This window comes from Leptosomus discolor, chromosome 6 (assembly GCF_034619465.1).
Source record: "Leptosomus discolor isolate bLepDis1 chromosome 6, bLepDis1.hap2, whole genome shotgun sequence".
Taxonomy (NCBI): domain Eukaryota; kingdom Metazoa; phylum Chordata; class Aves; order Leptosomiformes; family Leptosomidae; genus Leptosomus; species Leptosomus discolor.
In genome coordinates, this window is record NC_141396.1 from 148950 (window position 1) to 166492 (window position 17543).

Consider the following 17543-nt stretch of genomic DNA (forward strand, 5'->3'; position numbering starts at 1 on the left):
TTTCTCCCTCCTCTTTTCTCCCTCCTCTTTTCTCCCTCCTCTTTTCTCCCTCCTCTTTTCTCCCTCCTCTTTTCTCCCTCCTCTTTTCTCCCTCCTCTTTTCTCCCTCCTCTTTTCTCCCTCCTCTTTTCTCCCTCCTCTTTTCTCCCTCCTCTTTTCTCCCTCCTCTTTTCTCCCTCCTCTTTTCTCCCTCCTCTTTTCTCCCTCCTCTTTTCTCCCTCCTCTTTTCTCCCTCCTCTTTTCTCCCTCCTCTTTTCTCCCTCCTCTTTTCTCCCTCCTCTTTTCTCCCTCCTCTTTTCTCCCTCCTCTTTTCTCCCTCCTCTTTTCTCCCTCCTCTTTTCTCCCTCCTCTTTTCTCCCTCCTCTTTTCTCCCTCCTCTTTTCTCCCTCCTCTTTTCTCCCTCCTCTTTTCTCCCTCCTCTTTTCTCCCTCCTCTTTTCTCCCTCCTCTTTTCTCCCTCCTCTTTTCTCCCTCCTCTTTTCTCCCTCCTCTTTTCTCCCTCCTCTTTTCTCCCTCCTCTTTTCTCCCTCCTCTTTTCTCCCTCCTCTTTTCTCCCTCCTCTTTTCTCCCTCCTCTTTTCTCCCTCCTCTTTTCTCCCTCCTCTTTTCTCCCTCCTCTTTTCTCCCTCCTCTTTTCTCCCTCCTCTTTTCTCCCTCCTCTTTTCTCCCTCCTCTTTTCTCCCTCCTCTTTTCTCCCTCCTCTTTTCTCCCTCCTCTTTTCTCCCTCCTCTTTTCTCCCTCCTCTTTTCTCCCTCCTCTTTTCTCCCTCCTCTTCTTTTCTCCCTCCTCTTCTTTTCTCCCTCCTCTTCTTTTCTCCCTCCTCTTTTCTCCCTCCTCTTTTCTCCCTCCTCTTCTTTTCTCCCTCCTCTTCTTTTCTCCCTCCTCTTCTTTTCTCCCTCCTCTTCTTTTCTCCCTCCTCTTCTTTTCTCCCTCCTCTTCTTTTCTCCCTCCTCTTCTTTTCTCCCTCCTCTTTTCTCCCTCCTCTTTTCTCCCTCCTCTTTTCTCCCTCCTCTTTTCTCCCTCCTCTTTTCTCCCTCCTCTTTTCTCCCTCCTCTTTTCTCCCTCCTCTTTTCTCCCTTTGTCAAAATACTGCTGTTTTGTAAAACCCACAGTCTGAAGGTCAAAAAAAAAAAAAAAGACAGAACTTCAAAGGATGTTAAGCAGATACATTTGGGGTTTTTTTTTCTGATGTTAGCTAAATATTTGTTACCAACGGGAATGTCAATTTAAACTCATAAATGTCTGTATTTTTTATCATAGGTTGAAGTTCCTGTTGTGAAAGAGAAGCCTAAAGGGAAAGGATCAGTTGATACCTTACCAGCAAATGTGGAAGAATGGGCTCATTATGACTGTCCCAATGAAATCAGAGATACTTTTAAACAGAAGACAAATAGTTACGGTATTAACTGGGATAATTTCCCAAAACCTGTAAGTATAATCCTCAAAATTCTAAAGCATTTATTATTTAGGGAAAAAGTGAGCAGCAGAGAACTAGGTTGCGTTTTAGTTTTCCTGTCTGTGCAATAAAAGAGTATGTTCAGACAGATGTCAGAAATACTTCCTTGTCATAGTATTCATTAATACTTCAGAAAGCGCTAGTCTATCCTCTGCATTCTGAAATGAACTTAACTTACAGGATAAATGTACTAGCGTTTTGTGTACCTAGCTGCTTTTTCAACTTGAAAGTTTGTTTACTTTATTTTTTTTTTAGTAAAGTTTGGAACTGAAGTTGTAATCGTTAATTTAAAATGTATTCTCTGCAAAACGATATTTATACTAATTAAATTTAAAAATATTCTTTTCAGACTTGCACTTTGTATTTTATGGACCTTTTATCTAAAGAACTACAGAAAATTTTTTGCTCCCACTTGATTCTTCCCATCTTTCAGCTAGCTGAAGTTATTGCTAATGAAGTTCTGGAATGTAGAAGTCTGTCTGATCTCTATCACCTTCGGTTTGTATCCTTTATTTATTTTAGACAGAAGAGAAAATGAATAGAGTGGAGCATCCATTAATATTTTGCTAAATAGTAACAAGGCTTTTTGTGACTTACTGTTTTATATTTGTAATGTTTTTTCTTTCTTTTCATTCCTATTTTATACATTTTAGTAGAATTCGGATGAGTTGGTTTGCTTGTGGAATTAAAGCCACTAAGTTTATCTGTTACTAAGCATGATCTCCACAAGTAAAAGTGTACAACGTTACGAACTCAAGCCACTTCCATTGAATAGATTTTGAAATACCTTATTGTTACCTAACTGAAAAGAGCAAAGTACCAAAAAATTTCAATAAAAGTATTAACTTTTAAGTATTCAAAAGGCAGACTCCTATCTTGCATCAAAAATGTATTGTCTTTAGCTTAAGAACCCGAATAAGTATCCCAAATAAGCACATTCTCTTTTACATTTGTGACCAATATTCTGATATTTTTATGGATGATTAGCCCTAAAAGTTTCGATTCAAAAATATTTAATATGCGTGTAATGGCAAATTACTGCTGTTTTAGTTAAAACGTTTCATCATGCTTTTTTGAAATGTATTGCATAGTGTTTGCTTAGTAATTAACAGTTATAAGCAATAATTGTTTGCTTAATTCCTGATAGTTTGTGAAATGCCACATAAGGTATCCTTAAAATGCCTGGAACTGATCCTACATGACAGAACAGATAGTCGTGTATACAAATGTATGTGTGTTTATCTGGATTGCCAATTGATTACTGAGTTACTGTCTTACAAGACTAAAAGTGATTTACTAATAGGAAATTGATCGGCAGCCAAGCTTTGTCAGGCAAATTTTTTCGTTGACTGCTCAAGATTGGTTTTTATTTCATGGTATTTTGTTTATATCTGTGACTGATTTTTATATATAATCAGATAGGTATACATGAATATATTCCTCTCTGCTCAATACAGAAAAGTAGGTTAGCACATACATATTTATGGCATGTTTTGCATGCTGTAGCGAGACCATATTATAAATATTTTTGTACTTTTACCACATCATTTTTGCTGCTAAATTGGAGAGATATGGGTAATGGATGGACTGGAGATACTGATGGATGCCTCATCATTGGAAGTGTTCAAGGTCGGTTGGACAGGGCTTTGGGCAACCTGATCTAATGAAAAATGGCTCTGCCCATGGTAGGGGGGTTGGGCTGGATGATCTCCAAAATGTGCCTTCCAACCCAACCCATTCAGTTATTCTATGACCTCTATCAATGGGTAATTTCAGCTACCACATTTCCCGCTTTTTTATTTAAAATTTTTGTTATTGCCAATATTAATTAAGACATAAGAAAGTAGGATTGACAAATTTGGTATGTATGATCTTTATCTATAATCTGTTTATATGAAGCAACATATGAAAGATTCTGATTGTTTCTTAAACATTTCTTTTTATTTTTAGAATTGCCCTGATATGTTCAGACCTGAAACTGAGTCAGGCATCTTTGTATCATGAGAAAGCTGCTGGAGATACATACATTAGTGAACTGGAACAAGCGATGTATGTATGTTCACTACAGATGCTGTATTTAGTTGTGATTTTTTCCCTACGGTTGATAAGTGTTGTTGGGGGAAAAAGTATTAAAACCATGATCTCTTAACACAAATTTGGTATATTAGCTGTGCCCTAAAATTCTGTGCGTGATTGTTTTGTGTCTGTCCACAGAGTGAGTGTATAGTGAAGGTGCCTAACACACTAACACTTTTAAAATATAAAAATATAAAATACTTTAAAAATATACTTGAATTTACTTTTCCTTTCTTGTGATCTAGGTGTAGGCAAGAGATTGCACTGAAAAAGGAACAAAAAGTACATACTAAGACAGAAGAAAGAAAAACATTTTTTGAAAATGCGCAGTTGAATGGTGTTAGGGATGAGAATATCCTTACTTCAAGTGAAAAGGTTTTATTTCTATTCCAGTTTATTTAATAAATTACTCATCACTTTTTATTTTAGTATACTTGCTAGTTTCTTTTTAGATATTTTTATACTTGAGAAATACATGAACACAAAAAATTGTTAAAAGTGCCTACTACTTAATTTCAGCTGAATGTGAGCTGAGTTTGCCTGGCATTTTGTTCGTATTGTGGAAGAACAAGAACCGAATCTGTATTGTGGGAGAAGAAGAATAGAATCTGGTTTTGTATGGAGTAAAACTACTTTTCTACAAATGGAATTTGGGACTAGTGCAAATCGGTGGAAAAGACTGAGAAGCAAAAAAACCATTGTATTCATTCTTGGGCCCAGTTTTCTCTTCTTCCTCCCTCCATCACATCACTGCATGTTGTTTTGCTCCCTCTCATACATTGTTTTAAAGGCATGCAAATATTTGAGCTCTGTCCTTTCTGTCTCTTTTTAGGAAGATAATTGGCTTACTGATACTGTTAAAGCTTACCTCCACTTACCTCTTCATTATGGCAGTTCTGTCCTTGTTTTCATTAATTCATTTTACTGTCTTTGTATACTTTTCTGTTCTTGTGCATGTAAAATTCCTTTTTTCTAATTATTAATCCCTCTCAAGTCACCTCTTTTAGCTCTTGCAAATAGTTTGTCTCTTTAATTGTTTTAGTTACAACGAAGAATCAATTGCTTCACAACAGAGGCAGATCTGAAGTAGTTAATCTGTTCTGAAATTAGTTTTAGTACTATATACTTATTAGTTGAGTGCCTTTTGAGGATTATAAAATCCAGATCTCACAGTGAACCTCTGTTTCCTGTAATAAAATTTGAAGTTAGAAAATAAAGCTGGACTGTGGGATGTATCAAGAATTGCATATGATAGTTATTAACAGTTCATTTTGAAATTTATGAAGGTGTAATACCTTGCTATTTTTCAGGTTTTTAAGTTAAATGCGGTAACAGGAAGAGGACTGAGTGCACTTTCTTTCCCTTACTTGTGGATAGAAAAAGCTGAAGTACTAATTCAGCTAGGTTTGTATCAGCCAGCAAGACTTCTGCTTTCGGAGGCCCATGCTGCAACTCAGGTACATCAGAAATAAAATAGAAAAAGAAACAATAAAATGTGTAGGAAAAATGTTCTTTTTGATGCAGTTGTTCCTCGTATTAATAGTCAAATTGCAAAACCAAACCTTTCCCCCCACCCCGCCCCAAACCTGTATTGTTTGAGTTTCAACATATATAAGGCGTACATTTAAATATATAACGCTGTAGTCCAGTTTTATGGGAATTGTCTGAAGATCATTTCAACTTGTGAAGTAGTGTTGGCATCTCTGTCTGCTTTGCAATGACCTTGGAAGATGTATGTATATCCAAACCTTGTTTGTTAAAATACTTTAGGGACATTCAAGGTTTGTTCATAGAAGAGAGAGAGCATATAGGTTCATCCTCTTCGTCATTTGAAAGTCTAGTTATATGGTTTTTAATGCTGTAATGGTTTTACTGCTAACTGTATTTTGATAAACAGCCACCTACACTGAAGTTATGAATTAGAATTCTGGCAGATCTGAAATAGTTGTCCATATGTTCCACCAAACAAATCCACATCGTCTCATTTTTATGAAGAGTTCACATTGAAGATATTCTTCCTATATCTACCGTTCTCCACTGTAGCTCTTTTGTTGGTTATACGGGTTACTGAAACATTATTATTGCAATAAATCCTTTACTTCTTAAAAAGTGTAGTTATTATCCTGTTATTCCACATAATATTTTTTTCTCATGTAAGTAAAAACTGCCTATGTATATTCAGCATGAATCATTAACTCTTTGAATAATAATATATTCATTAATCAGTATATATTTCTTACTAAAGCATTAATTTAGTATTGTACATTGAGAGAAGTTCAGAAGACATTAGGGAGGACAATATTTTTAGTGATATAATTTCTTACTAGTATCCTGTATGTCTGTATGCTAGCATACTATCTATACTGTACACTATATTTGTCTCATGTATTACTCATATAACTAGCATAAAGTAGCACTGTAAATTTGCTGGAGCTCTAGTGTATCTAGATCCCAATTCACTAAAAAATTATTTATCACCACATTTCTTCATCAGATGCTGACAAATGACAGCAGATATATGCATACTAAATAATAGCAGAAAAATAGCTTATTTGACTTGTGGGGCCGAAGATATGGGAACATAAAGAAATACAAAGTATATTTGAAGATTTGAAGTTCTTGATACAAAGTAGACACTTCATGTTTTTGAAAAAAAATGAATATAGGGAGTAACTAAGAAATTCTACAGCTACTTGAGGAAATACCATTTGCTTCTTATTTCTGTGCCTGTTCATAAGTACAGTCTAAAATACAAGTAGAAGAAGTAAATACGGATAGCAGTAGTGGATCTCTTGTACATAGGTCACATCTTTCTTCCTAGGAATTGAGGGCCCCGTATGATGTGTCAAGGTGCTTGTACTTACTTGCCGTATTGGCTAACCTGGAAAGAAACCATGTACAAGCTAAAGCACTCCTTGAGAAAGCACAGTTTCTAGGAGGAAATGAACAGTTTTGGTACAGCAGTACTCTTACTCTAATAGAAGCAATTCTGGAGGAAGAGGGGGAAGGAAAACAAACCATGGTAAGGAAGTTTGTTGGTTTTGGTGTTTTGGAGGGTTTTTTTTCAGCAATGGTGCCTTTCTTGCAGTGCCTTTGCATGTCAATGAAAGCAAAAGTAGGTGTTAAATGCAGTTAGTGTTGTTTTTTCTGTTATGCATTCAACAAATATTAATTACAGATTCCAAACACATGCAGCCCAGTAGGAATAAGTTTTACCCACGTTTAGGGGGTTTTATGATAAACTGTATATCCTTCTATTGAAATAAGAGCAATTGTACCTAGTAGGTGTAACTAAATCCCAGAGATCTGATTCTCTTGCTTAGAATGCTTTTGTACTCAGACAGTTCTGTTAACATTGATCTGTTTATTTTCCATAATTACTAAAGAATATAACTTTCAATATGATTTCCTAGTACACACTTACTCTTCAAATATTTCAAATAGTTTTACAAATATTATTTCTAGATTCTGAAAGATACTACTAGAAATATGATGTATATATTTATTGAAAACCTTTTCCTATTTGACCCTTAATATTAAAATATCCATTTACTCTTCAACCCATAGCTTTTATGAGTTACAGTGTAAATATAATCTTGTCTGTGATGATCTGTTCTTTACTGATAATCTGTGTGAATCTGTTTTGTATGGAGGGATTATTTTGATTTGGGCTGGACTCACATTCGCAGTCACTGAAGAACAAAATACCTAGTTACCAGTGAGAGCATTTACTGAGGTTTTACCAGTATAGCTGTTAATGAAATGTGTGAGGTGATTTGATTTTTTTTTTTTTTTTCCCCTCCATGTGTCTGACCAACATGACTGCAGCAGCAAAATTTTTTAGTAAGGACAAATCTGTAGATGAGGTTTTGAGCATCATCTAAGGCCTTTTTCATTCAAAACTATTTGTTTGGGACTTCTTTTACATTCCCAGGTGGCAAAACTATGGTAGTGTAAGGTTTACTTGTGGATTAATACGCTAGTCAGTGTAAGTAAGGATGCAGGAATCTGTCCCTAAGAGGATGCCTGTGGAATATAGAATGAAATGACTAGGTTAGAGGTCATCTGGTCTAACCCCAGGCAAAGCAGGGGCAATTTTGACGGGAAATCTGACCTTATACTTGAATCAAGTTGCTCTGGGCCATATGTGGCCACTTTTCAAATATCTCCAGGAATGGAGTTTCCACAACCTTTCTGGGCCCTTGTTACCCCCCACACCCCAAAAGTGACTATGAAGGTGGCCAAACACTGGAATATCTGCTTAGAATTCCCCTTTTTCCAAGTTAGGTCTGTTGCCCATCATTCTTTTGCTATGTACCTCTAAGATGAGTCTGGTTCCATCGTCTCTCCTTGTGTCTGTGTGCTCCATGGACTTAATCATATCAACATGTGTAAATATGATCATAACTCATACTTTCTAGAGTTATATAGAGTTGTCAAGAATCAGTCATCTCGGGGAATATTAGGAAAAGATACTTAACATGTTCTGCACAAAATTTAAACTTTCTAAATGAATGTTTAGTATTATACACAGGCATTTAAAATAGAATTATGACATTTCTGATGTTACCTGCAGGCTTGTGAGATACTGGAACACACTGTAAATGTGCTTAGGTCTATTTTACCGAAGAGACCTAACAGACAATCAGAGTTGGGTTTTATAATTGCATCCCTTGAAGCCAGGTAACTGTCTTTTCATTAAAATACGCCCAGTATCTACTATGCAGTTATATTGCAAATGTATGATGATTTTTACTGGTTGTCTTTATTTTAGTATGGTGCAATCTGTGGATTCTCAAATATTTTTCTTCTAAGTAATTTATGGTGTTGGTTTTTTTCTCTTTAAATTTAAATTTCTTTCCAATTTCTTCCTTCTTGGATGTAGCCCTACTACGTGTTAAGTTAGTAAGCTAGTTCAGATACCACAAGCTATTGTGCATAGTTTGTAGAGTAGGTTACCCAAAGGAGCAAGATGCATCGGTCTATGCAGAGGTATCTGTTTGAGCACGGACATTCTGACAACACTATTGCAGTCTGCAGTATTGACCTACTTCTCTCCTCACCATGATCCAGGAGGTCTTTTTACAGTGAAACTAAACAGTGATTTTGGTTACGTTGAAATCCAAGCACAGAGAGCTTAAAATGTGTTGGTAAAAGGAGAGAAGTGTATGACATTTACACTTCCTTCTCTTTCCAGAAATGTGGAACTTCTGAATTAGGAAGGGAAGACTAATAGTCTCAGTTCAGCTGTATTTAGATGACTGATTAGGCCTAGGCAGTTTGAATGATTAGATACATGAAACAAGTGACACTTCAATTCTAATCTGAAAATATAATACTTTCATTTTTTTCAGAACCTACTATAGTTTGTAGACCACAGATTTAAAGAATGAAGAGGCTTTTTCTAGATTTTCTATAATTTAAAGGAGAGCAGAGAGAAGTATGTCAGTTTTCAAATACAGCCTGTACTTTCTGACTGCTATCTTGTACTTAATTTTTATTCCTAGGAAAATACTCATTCAGATAAATTTTGTGCAAGATTGTATGACAATTAATGCTGAGTCTTATCGGTTGCCGCATATGCTGCAGGAATCTTACAATACATTAGTTCAAATTGAGAAGGACTTCTTTCGTTATGGGCATAAAAACTGCAGTGCTGAGATACTGCTAGAATGTGCAAGTATTCACAGGTAAGATTATACCTCTGATGAAAAATTTTATTTAACTAGTCCACGAAGTGTATAGTTTCCATTTTTATAGTCTAATTAAAGATGGAAAAGAGCAGATAATATTGTCAGGTTTTAGTCAGGTTTTATATCTTGGTGTTACACATCTATTTGTATTCTTAATGTGTCCTGTATTCAGAACAATACAAATTAGTCTAATTGTTTTATTGTATATGTTCGATAGTGTTGATAACCATAAAAATAAACACTTTCTTATGTTAGTTCCTTGGGGTTTTTATTGTGATGGTGTTTTTTTTTTTTTTTTCCAGGATGATTGCAAAGCAGGAAAGAAACAAAGAAGAAAAACATAGTCACTATCTAGATGCTTATAAGTTAGCTCAGAGGGCAGTATCCGAAACAGAGGAATTGTTTTGTAATGTTTGTAGCTTATTTGCAGTTAATGAGGTATGGATGGGGTTTTTTTTCCTACTCGTGGAGAAGAAATTAATTTAGTTGTACTATTCACTCTTCTTGGATAATTCCTGGAAATGCCAAATGAGATTATCTTCCTGTAATGATAGGCATTGTTTGAATATAGAAGGAAACATTCTATGCCAAAAGAATTTACAGTTTAAAAAGGGAAGAGGAGAAGCAGAAATGAGAGGACTTGATTGGTCTTTGTCAATTTTATTTAATTCTAAAATTTATCTAATAGCTACGGAAGAAAAAGTCTAAATGTGGGGATCTTTCTCATTCTCTAAATACCTCACAAGTTTAAAATTCTCCACAATAAAGTGTTTATTTCTCAGGAGAAAAAATAAGGTTACACAGAACATTATGTAAAGAAAGCCTGTCTTCAAAATAGTGTATTTTGGGTAATGAAAGCCTGCAGCCTAGTTCGCTGGTGTGTACCATGACTATACTCGAGCATCCACTTTTTTTTCTGGTTTGCCTTTTTTAAAGAGCAAGTATTTTTGTGCAGCTACCAAAACCATCAATATTAAAATTCTGGTTTTATGTACACATTTGTAACTCCTTTGGAATTAGATATTTGTACCAGGTGTATAAAATGTAAAAAGCAAAAACCCAGCTGCTCTTTTACAATGCAGCTGCTTTGATTGCTTTGTAATATATTTGACATCAAAGTTTATCTTTTAAATTACCTAAATATCTTCACTGCAATATCTCTGACCTGTTGAGTTAAATTGATACTTGATCTATTTAACAAATCTTGTTAAAATATTTGCTTCTTTAGTTAAAAGAAATACAACATTCTCACTTCATATCAGGTAAAATTGCAAAAATATTTGAAATTAGAATTCTACTTTCCTATCTTTTGTATTTCAGACCACAAATGTTAGTACCCCATTAATGAGGCAACTAGCTAACAGGAAAATAAAGCTTATAGAAATACTTTTAGATATTTTTCATCTTGTTATTACTGAGAAAAAGCTTAAAAAAGTAGGAGAAGCATCAGCTCATAAAATTGTGGAGGCATTCATCAGGGGAGCTATTGAAGATGATGCAACAGAACAGGTAATATAAAATATTTAGTCCTATGATTTGCATATAAAAGGTATAACAAAGTTTCCCAGGTGTGTTTTTCATAGCAGAACTGCTTCCAGTGCTGAGGAAAGGGGTCCCTAGACCATTCATGTAGTTTTGCAGCAAAGTTCAAGTGTGTGATTTTTGACTTGGGGATGGTTGATTGTTTTGTTTTGTTTTGTTTTCTTGGAAAGATTTTGTTTCTCAAGTGCAGAGACTTAAAAACTACTAAGAGTAGTAGGGAAATTACTTGAGGCTTTATAATTGATGGGGGGGTGTTTTGCATTATTGCCTCTTCTTTTTAAAACAGTTGGTTTTAAGCAGAACTGCCTAACTGAATGAGAACATAAGACGTGCCCCACTGGAACAGAGCAGTAGTTCTTGCCCGTTGTTCTGTCTCTGACAATGACAATAGGAAACTGTTACAGGAAAGCACAGTGTCCCTACCAATCTCCACGGTACCCTCCCTTTAATCTCATGTTTTCCTCAGCACTGATTGTTGTCTGCTTATGGATGTTACACTGTACTTTTTTAATCAGCTGTTAATGAATTTGTATATCTATTAAAGACAGCTCGTTTGTAGTTGAAAGTATAGTCACATTTAACAAATGTGTTTGTATGTAAATACACGTTACATTTTTTTTAAATTTTAAATAGAAATGTTACATTTTTTTTAAAAAGTGCATTTCTGTATGTGTGGGTATATATGAGCAAATAAGCATAAATATGTGTTTTACCAGGATTGGAAGCATATGGAATGCACTGTCAGTCATATTATGCTGGCTCAGTTAGCAAATGTACAGAATCTTTGTAAAGGCTGTCCTGACATCAAATCCAAATGCCTGTATCTCACTGGAAAAACTCTTCATTTACTTGCCATTAACGTAGATCCTGTGCATTCAGATATTTACTGGAAGCCAAATGTTATGGTATGCATTCTTTTCTGTGTTTAAATTAGTTCCTATATGTAAAGTTTGTCTGTCACATATTTTTTTCTGTATACACTTGTATAACACTACTCTTTGCCTAGAGGTTTTACATATTGCATGCAAGCCATAACAAAAATGTATACCGAACCAAGTAATTTCAGAATGATTCTGCCTACGTGCCATCCTCATGTAGATATTTTTTTAATTATTCATTGCTGAGATATGCTAATTACAGTGTTTTCGAAAGACAGAGGGAAAAAAATCCTTGAATGCCATAAAGGGCTAGGTAGGTTGGTCTCTGAATCCATGCACACAAGAAGTAACAACTTGTACATTAAAACTCAGGTTCCTAAGTTCCTTTTGGGTTGTAGTAAGCATACCATGTAAGAAAAGGGAAGTTGATTGAGTCATTATAAATTCAGTGATGAACTAACGTGTTCAGAAGAAATTAACTGAGGACAAATATCAGAAAATAAAAATCTTAGAGGTTGTATGGAGGGCCTTTTTAGTTTCTATTAGTCGTATTGTCATCATAACATATGAAGAAATTTTGATGCCTCTTAATATTGCAAAATCTCTCACCATCAAGGGATACATGTAGTTAGATGATTTCCTTTAAGATGAGTTCCATTTTCACCTAGACTTGCACAAAAGAAAATAAGCCAGCCATACTTAATGGAATGATTAATTATTCTTTTTTTATACCGTGATGAGTAGGAAGAAGCTAAATCAGATATCGCAAAAACTTTCCTGACTTCAACAGAATACAGTGAACAGGAAGTGACAGACAGCAGTTTACCAACTAATAAATGTCAATATGAAAAATATAGGAGGAAAATACAGGAATTAAAGGTATATTAGCATATGTGCTTGCATTAGAATTTGAGTGCTTCCTTTTATGGAATAATAGTCACCTTGCCTTATCAGTTCTGTTTGAACTGCTAATGGAAATGTTTGCAACTTAAATTTGATCTTACAAAAGAAAAAATATCCACAACACCCCCAAAAAGCCAGCTTTCTGTCACTACTCTGCTGTGTATCTCCTTCCTCAGTACACGCTGTGGGAGCTCCTGATGGAGCTTTCCCAGTGTCCCACTGATCGAGCATGTCGCATCGAGGACAAGATGAACAGGCAGCTTTCTCTCTGCTTCACAGACGTGCCTTTCTAAGGGACTGTAACATTTTGCAGACTAGGAACCAAAACAGAAATATCTTCTATCACAAAACATTTGTAAAATTCTTACAAAATGTAAGTTGTATTGTATGGTGAGCTGTTAACTACTGCAGTTCAAAGCACACTGAGAACTGGGAATGTACAGTTTGTGTTGCTAGGATAATCAATAAATACCTGAGATAAGAGATTTGTGGGTTTATTTGTATTAAGTGTAGTTAACTGTCAGTGGAAACAGCTGTACTGAGAATTGACACAGAATTCCTTTGTTCTGAATGGATCATATTGCCTGGAGTTTAAATACTGTTCTGCTAGGTAGACATATTAAAAAAAGTATCTTCTTAAAACATTTGTCTTTTAATGTTATATGACAGATGCTGGTGTCTGCTAAATAATCTGTATTTGCATATTTTGATTGTACATTAAATAAATGCCTTAAAAAGGAGAAAAAGCATTGAAATTGGTCTTGGAAAAGTGATACTTATCTTAACACACTAGCAATCTGTATAACAAATATTTAATATTAATACATATTTTAATATAAACATTTTTATCTTCTAGAAGGAACATCGGTTGGCTCAGGAGTATCTTTCTCAATCCAGTGAAGCTTTGCTACAGTGTATGGGTATTGCATTCAGTCACGATATTACTGATGTACTGTCTCCTGCTAGTTTTGAGATGGTTGAATGCTTTCAACAATTTGATCCAGTTTCAACTAGCCAGTTTTTGGCACTTCATCAGGTAATGCAGCTGATGTATTGTGCTTCCTTCCAGTATAAAAAGGATGGTTTAAATTAGATAAGCAAAAGTATCTATTCATATAGCCTGAAGAATTGTTATACAGAAAACAATGTGTGGATACGTATAAGAACTAGTGAGTAATACAGGTAATCAAATATATGATGTGTTTGCCGAGTTCAAAATGTTTGATCAGTGGCTTTTTAACAATTCTAGTATCTGTTGTGTTTGACTTGATGTTTTCATGGATGATTGCATACATGAAAAGATTTTAATATGAATAGATTACTATAATATGATAACTAAGATAAGATATTACCACAAAACAGTTTCATCCTTCCCTAACATATAATTTTAGAAAGTTTTCTCTGGACTTGTTCATTCATTATTTTGAAGTAGATGGGAAAGGTTAGGGTAGGATAGGAAAGGCTACATTCAGTTTGTCAAATCAACACCTACATAGCATGCTCGCATGGATAACTCGAAGGTGTATGAATCATTCTTGTGAGTATGTGCCTTCATCACAGAGAAGATGAGGAGTGGCTGTGAGGCTTAATTCCCTACATCAGGAACAAACACTACGTTCTTCCTACACCATCATCTCCCTTGTAGAAATACAGAAATGCACCTTCTATTAATTTCCTTCCTGCTACATCAAGACAACCGCAGGAAATTGTGACAGACAGTAAGCACTGGACTCTGTGTCAACACTTAGATTTGCAAATATCTCCACCCATGGGGCAATGGACTAGGTAGGTCTTTTGATAAATAGGAAGACAGATAATGCTGGGTTTTGTGGTTCAGTCCGTTATTCACGTACTCCTGCAGCGCACCATATTATTTATGGTTTGCTGTCATACTTGTTAGTGAACAAGCTAAGCAGAATGCATACCAGGGCACCAAACCCATAAGTAGTCATGTCTTTCACTGCACAAAAAATTCTGCTAATTCAGTTACTATCCTGCCCAGAAAGATTTGTATTTTTGTAAAAAAAAAAAGTTTAAAATGTTGCTCCATGTCAACATTAAGCCTCCCCTTGGAATTTTTTATTAGGTCAACCTGAATTACTTTTTTTTTTTTTTTTTTTGTGTAACAGCTACTTTAAAAGAAATAAAAAATGCTTTAGCTCTTAGCAAGCATTGGTTCAAAGGGCAGCATTGCTGTGTTTGATGAAAGAAAAGGATATAAGTTCTTATGTTTTATATTGCTCTTCGTAGGAAGTCTGTTAAAATGTGTGATGTGATGGATATACAGTAGAAGGCACAGAAACACAGAAAAGACTCAGCTTACTTGAAAGGCTAAGTTCAGAACACAGGTGTTTACCTTTCTATGTAGACCTTAGATGACTAAATGAAGGAGCACAGATGATAAATGTGGACAAAGAAGTTAGTTCTAGCTATTCATATTTAAGAAATCTTCGCAAGTTAGTGCCAGACTGTTTACATTAGATTGTAAACACAAATAGCAGACAGGCTTTTGATAATCCATCTCACCTTTCAAGCAAGAGACCTTTTCTTTGACATATATATCTTATAACAAACATAGAGTATATATGTATTTATATTAGTTTTGGGAGGGGAAAATAAATAGATATAAAAATTTTACAGAGCTGTTCAGCATCTATGATGATGAAGAGTATCCTTCTAACAGCTACATCTAACACCAGCAGCTCTCAGCTGGCAGCATTACTGCATCTTCAGAAGAGTTTAAAACAAAACAGAAACACAAGTGATCTTCTAAAAAATGTGGAACAGCAACTGGCTGCTGCTTCAATGGTAACTTTTTGAGATGTGCTACTTCTTAGGGGTTTATATGTGTGTTATATAAATACACACAGAGACATGTATTTGTACATATACGTACATACAAACACACATACACAGATATATAGTGTTTCAGTTATTCCTGCAATTAAATAATATTTCATCTGTTTTCTTTAAACTCTATTAAACTTTTTTGTTTTCTTAATTTGAGTCATGGGTTGACTTGGTCATGAATCGAAATACACTTTTATTAGTATGGTATGTACTTTCCTGTGGTTTTGTTTATGCTAGGCTATCTGTGTGGCATGAGCTGGGTAATTTGAGTCAGAAGTGAGATTTTAAGGGTTCAATTCCGATTTGTCATATAGTTACAATTTGGTGGGGCAATGGATGTCAGAGTTGTGCTGTCTGCACACTTAAATCATTAATTCCATGTGAGTCATGTTGTTGTGAAGACTAGAATAAAGTTATGGTATTTGTAATTTGCTTTAAATAATATTTGTAAGTTGTTCTGTACTGCACAAAAATCACGCAATCACAGAATGGTTGAGGTTAGACGAGACCTTTGAACGTCCAGCCCCTTGCTCGAGTAGAGTCATCTAGAGCCAGTTGCCCATGGCCCGATGACTTATGAATATCTCCAAGAATGAAAACTCCACAACATCCCTCGGCAACCTGTGCCAGTGCTCGATCGTTCTCCCAGTGAAAAAGTGTTTCCTGTTGTTTGGACAGAGCCTCCTGTTCTGGCACATCTGTTGAATGTTTGTTTTGGCTTTTTTTTTTTTTTTTTTTTTATATTAGCACCTTCTTTCCTAAAATTATTATCAATTTTCTGATGAAAGACCTGAGATTGGGGTTTATAAAATCTGTTAAAATAATGCTACTTTTGAATTATTGTACAGGCATGGAGAAATCTCTGTATTCCTGTTGAACATTTTAATATAATAGATGAATTGCCATCTAATTTCTACATAATTATTCTCCAGCATTCAGAAGACAGGTATAAGATTTCATCATTTTGGTTTAGCATTCTGTTTGTTACAAATGTCATCTTTCTTTACCTGTAAATAATCACTATTTTGGTTGTTTATTGCCTCTTACTTCTAATTTTGCTCGACTTGAATTTTAGTATAATGAACAAATTAATACAGAAATAAAGCTGCCTGCAGCTCAAAGCTGTACGTTTCTGTGTTCTTTTGATTTCCCTAATTACCTCTTAAATCTCTAGAGGTCCCTTGAAAGGTTTCAGGCCATTCTTGGTATCCTCCTAAATTCTGTTACTAGTTTCCAGCTGTTATTGCTTATGCTCTTGAAAATGTTAGGAGGAGTCATATTTAGCTTTATAAAGCCACAAATGATCTCATTACTGCAGCCGAATTAGCAGCTACTCATAAATTGAGCTATAGCAACTGGCTATGAGTACCTTCACCAATTGTGAAGTCTTAAACAATTGTCATGGAACAAATAGAAGTCTACTAGATATATGTCAATGAAAGAACTTTCCTTACAGCTCAGTTTGTTCCAGTCAGATTTTGCAGATTTTTGCACCCCAAGGTGGGGGTGAATACTGCATCTAGAGAATATTTGTGAGTACATTAAATTAGAGGGTAATAATTACTCATCTAATGAATTTGCTTTGTATAAGCAAGGCTGAACAGTCAAATAATCTACTCAGCAGTTTTCTGTTTTCCATAGATCAAATTTGTACAGTTCATTGATTAAGATACCAATCTCAAAAGTGAGTACTGCACAGCAAAAAGGAAAACCTGCTCGGCCAATGGGTAAATGCCTCTTACATTTAAGAGATAAAAATCATTGCACTGATGTTACGAGAAGGCTTGTATCTTTCACTGTTGCAGTCAGTAAAATTTTAAAAGAATTTAAAAAATAATCGTAACTCTTATTAATACCAGAGGAAGATAAATACCTAAATCCATGTGTTTCATTATCAGCTGTAATGTGTCTAGTCACAATTTACAGAGTTTTTGTTTCTGTTTGAAGGCTAAACTTGTTATAGATAAGTAATGGTAGAGATCACAGAAAACTGTGGTACATTTCTGTATATACTTTGTGATAAATATATTTAAACAGTTACTACATTTTCGAAGAATACCATGGCTTTAGAAACTGATTATCTCTGTACAATCATTTCTTGAAGTGCAAATATGTTGTCTCAAAGAGTCTTAAGATGGTGTTATCCTT

At 35.1% G+C, this 17543-nt stretch overlaps 1 protein-coding gene across 1 annotated transcript in view; it reads left to right on the forward strand.

The window, feature by feature from the left end:
* Positions 1 to 17543, forward strand: part of CFAP46 (cilia and flagella associated protein 46) — an 82235-nt gene that overhangs the window by 47736 nt on the left and 16956 nt on the right. The window contains exons 31-47 of the mRNA XM_086466736.1: positions 1110 to 1152; positions 1265 to 1425; positions 1803 to 1951; positions 3404 to 3502; positions 3775 to 3904; positions 4840 to 4986; positions 6351 to 6551; positions 8106 to 8212; positions 9037 to 9219; positions 9525 to 9660; positions 10543 to 10731; positions 11481 to 11669; positions 12387 to 12521; positions 13402 to 13581; positions 15186 to 15353; positions 16244 to 16341; positions 17037 to 17122. Coding sequence (XP_086322862.1) covers positions 1110 to 1152; positions 1265 to 1425; positions 1803 to 1951; positions 3404 to 3502; positions 3775 to 3904; positions 4840 to 4986; positions 6351 to 6551; positions 8106 to 8212; positions 9037 to 9219; positions 9525 to 9660; positions 10543 to 10731; positions 11481 to 11669; positions 12387 to 12521; positions 13402 to 13581; positions 15186 to 15353; positions 16244 to 16341; positions 17037 to 17122 — 2401 coding nt within the window. The remainder of the gene's footprint in view (positions 1 to 1109; positions 1153 to 1264; positions 1426 to 1802; positions 1952 to 3403; positions 3503 to 3774; positions 3905 to 4839; positions 4987 to 6350; positions 6552 to 8105; positions 8213 to 9036; positions 9220 to 9524; positions 9661 to 10542; positions 10732 to 11480; positions 11670 to 12386; positions 12522 to 13401; positions 13582 to 15185; positions 15354 to 16243; positions 16342 to 17036; positions 17123 to 17543) is intronic.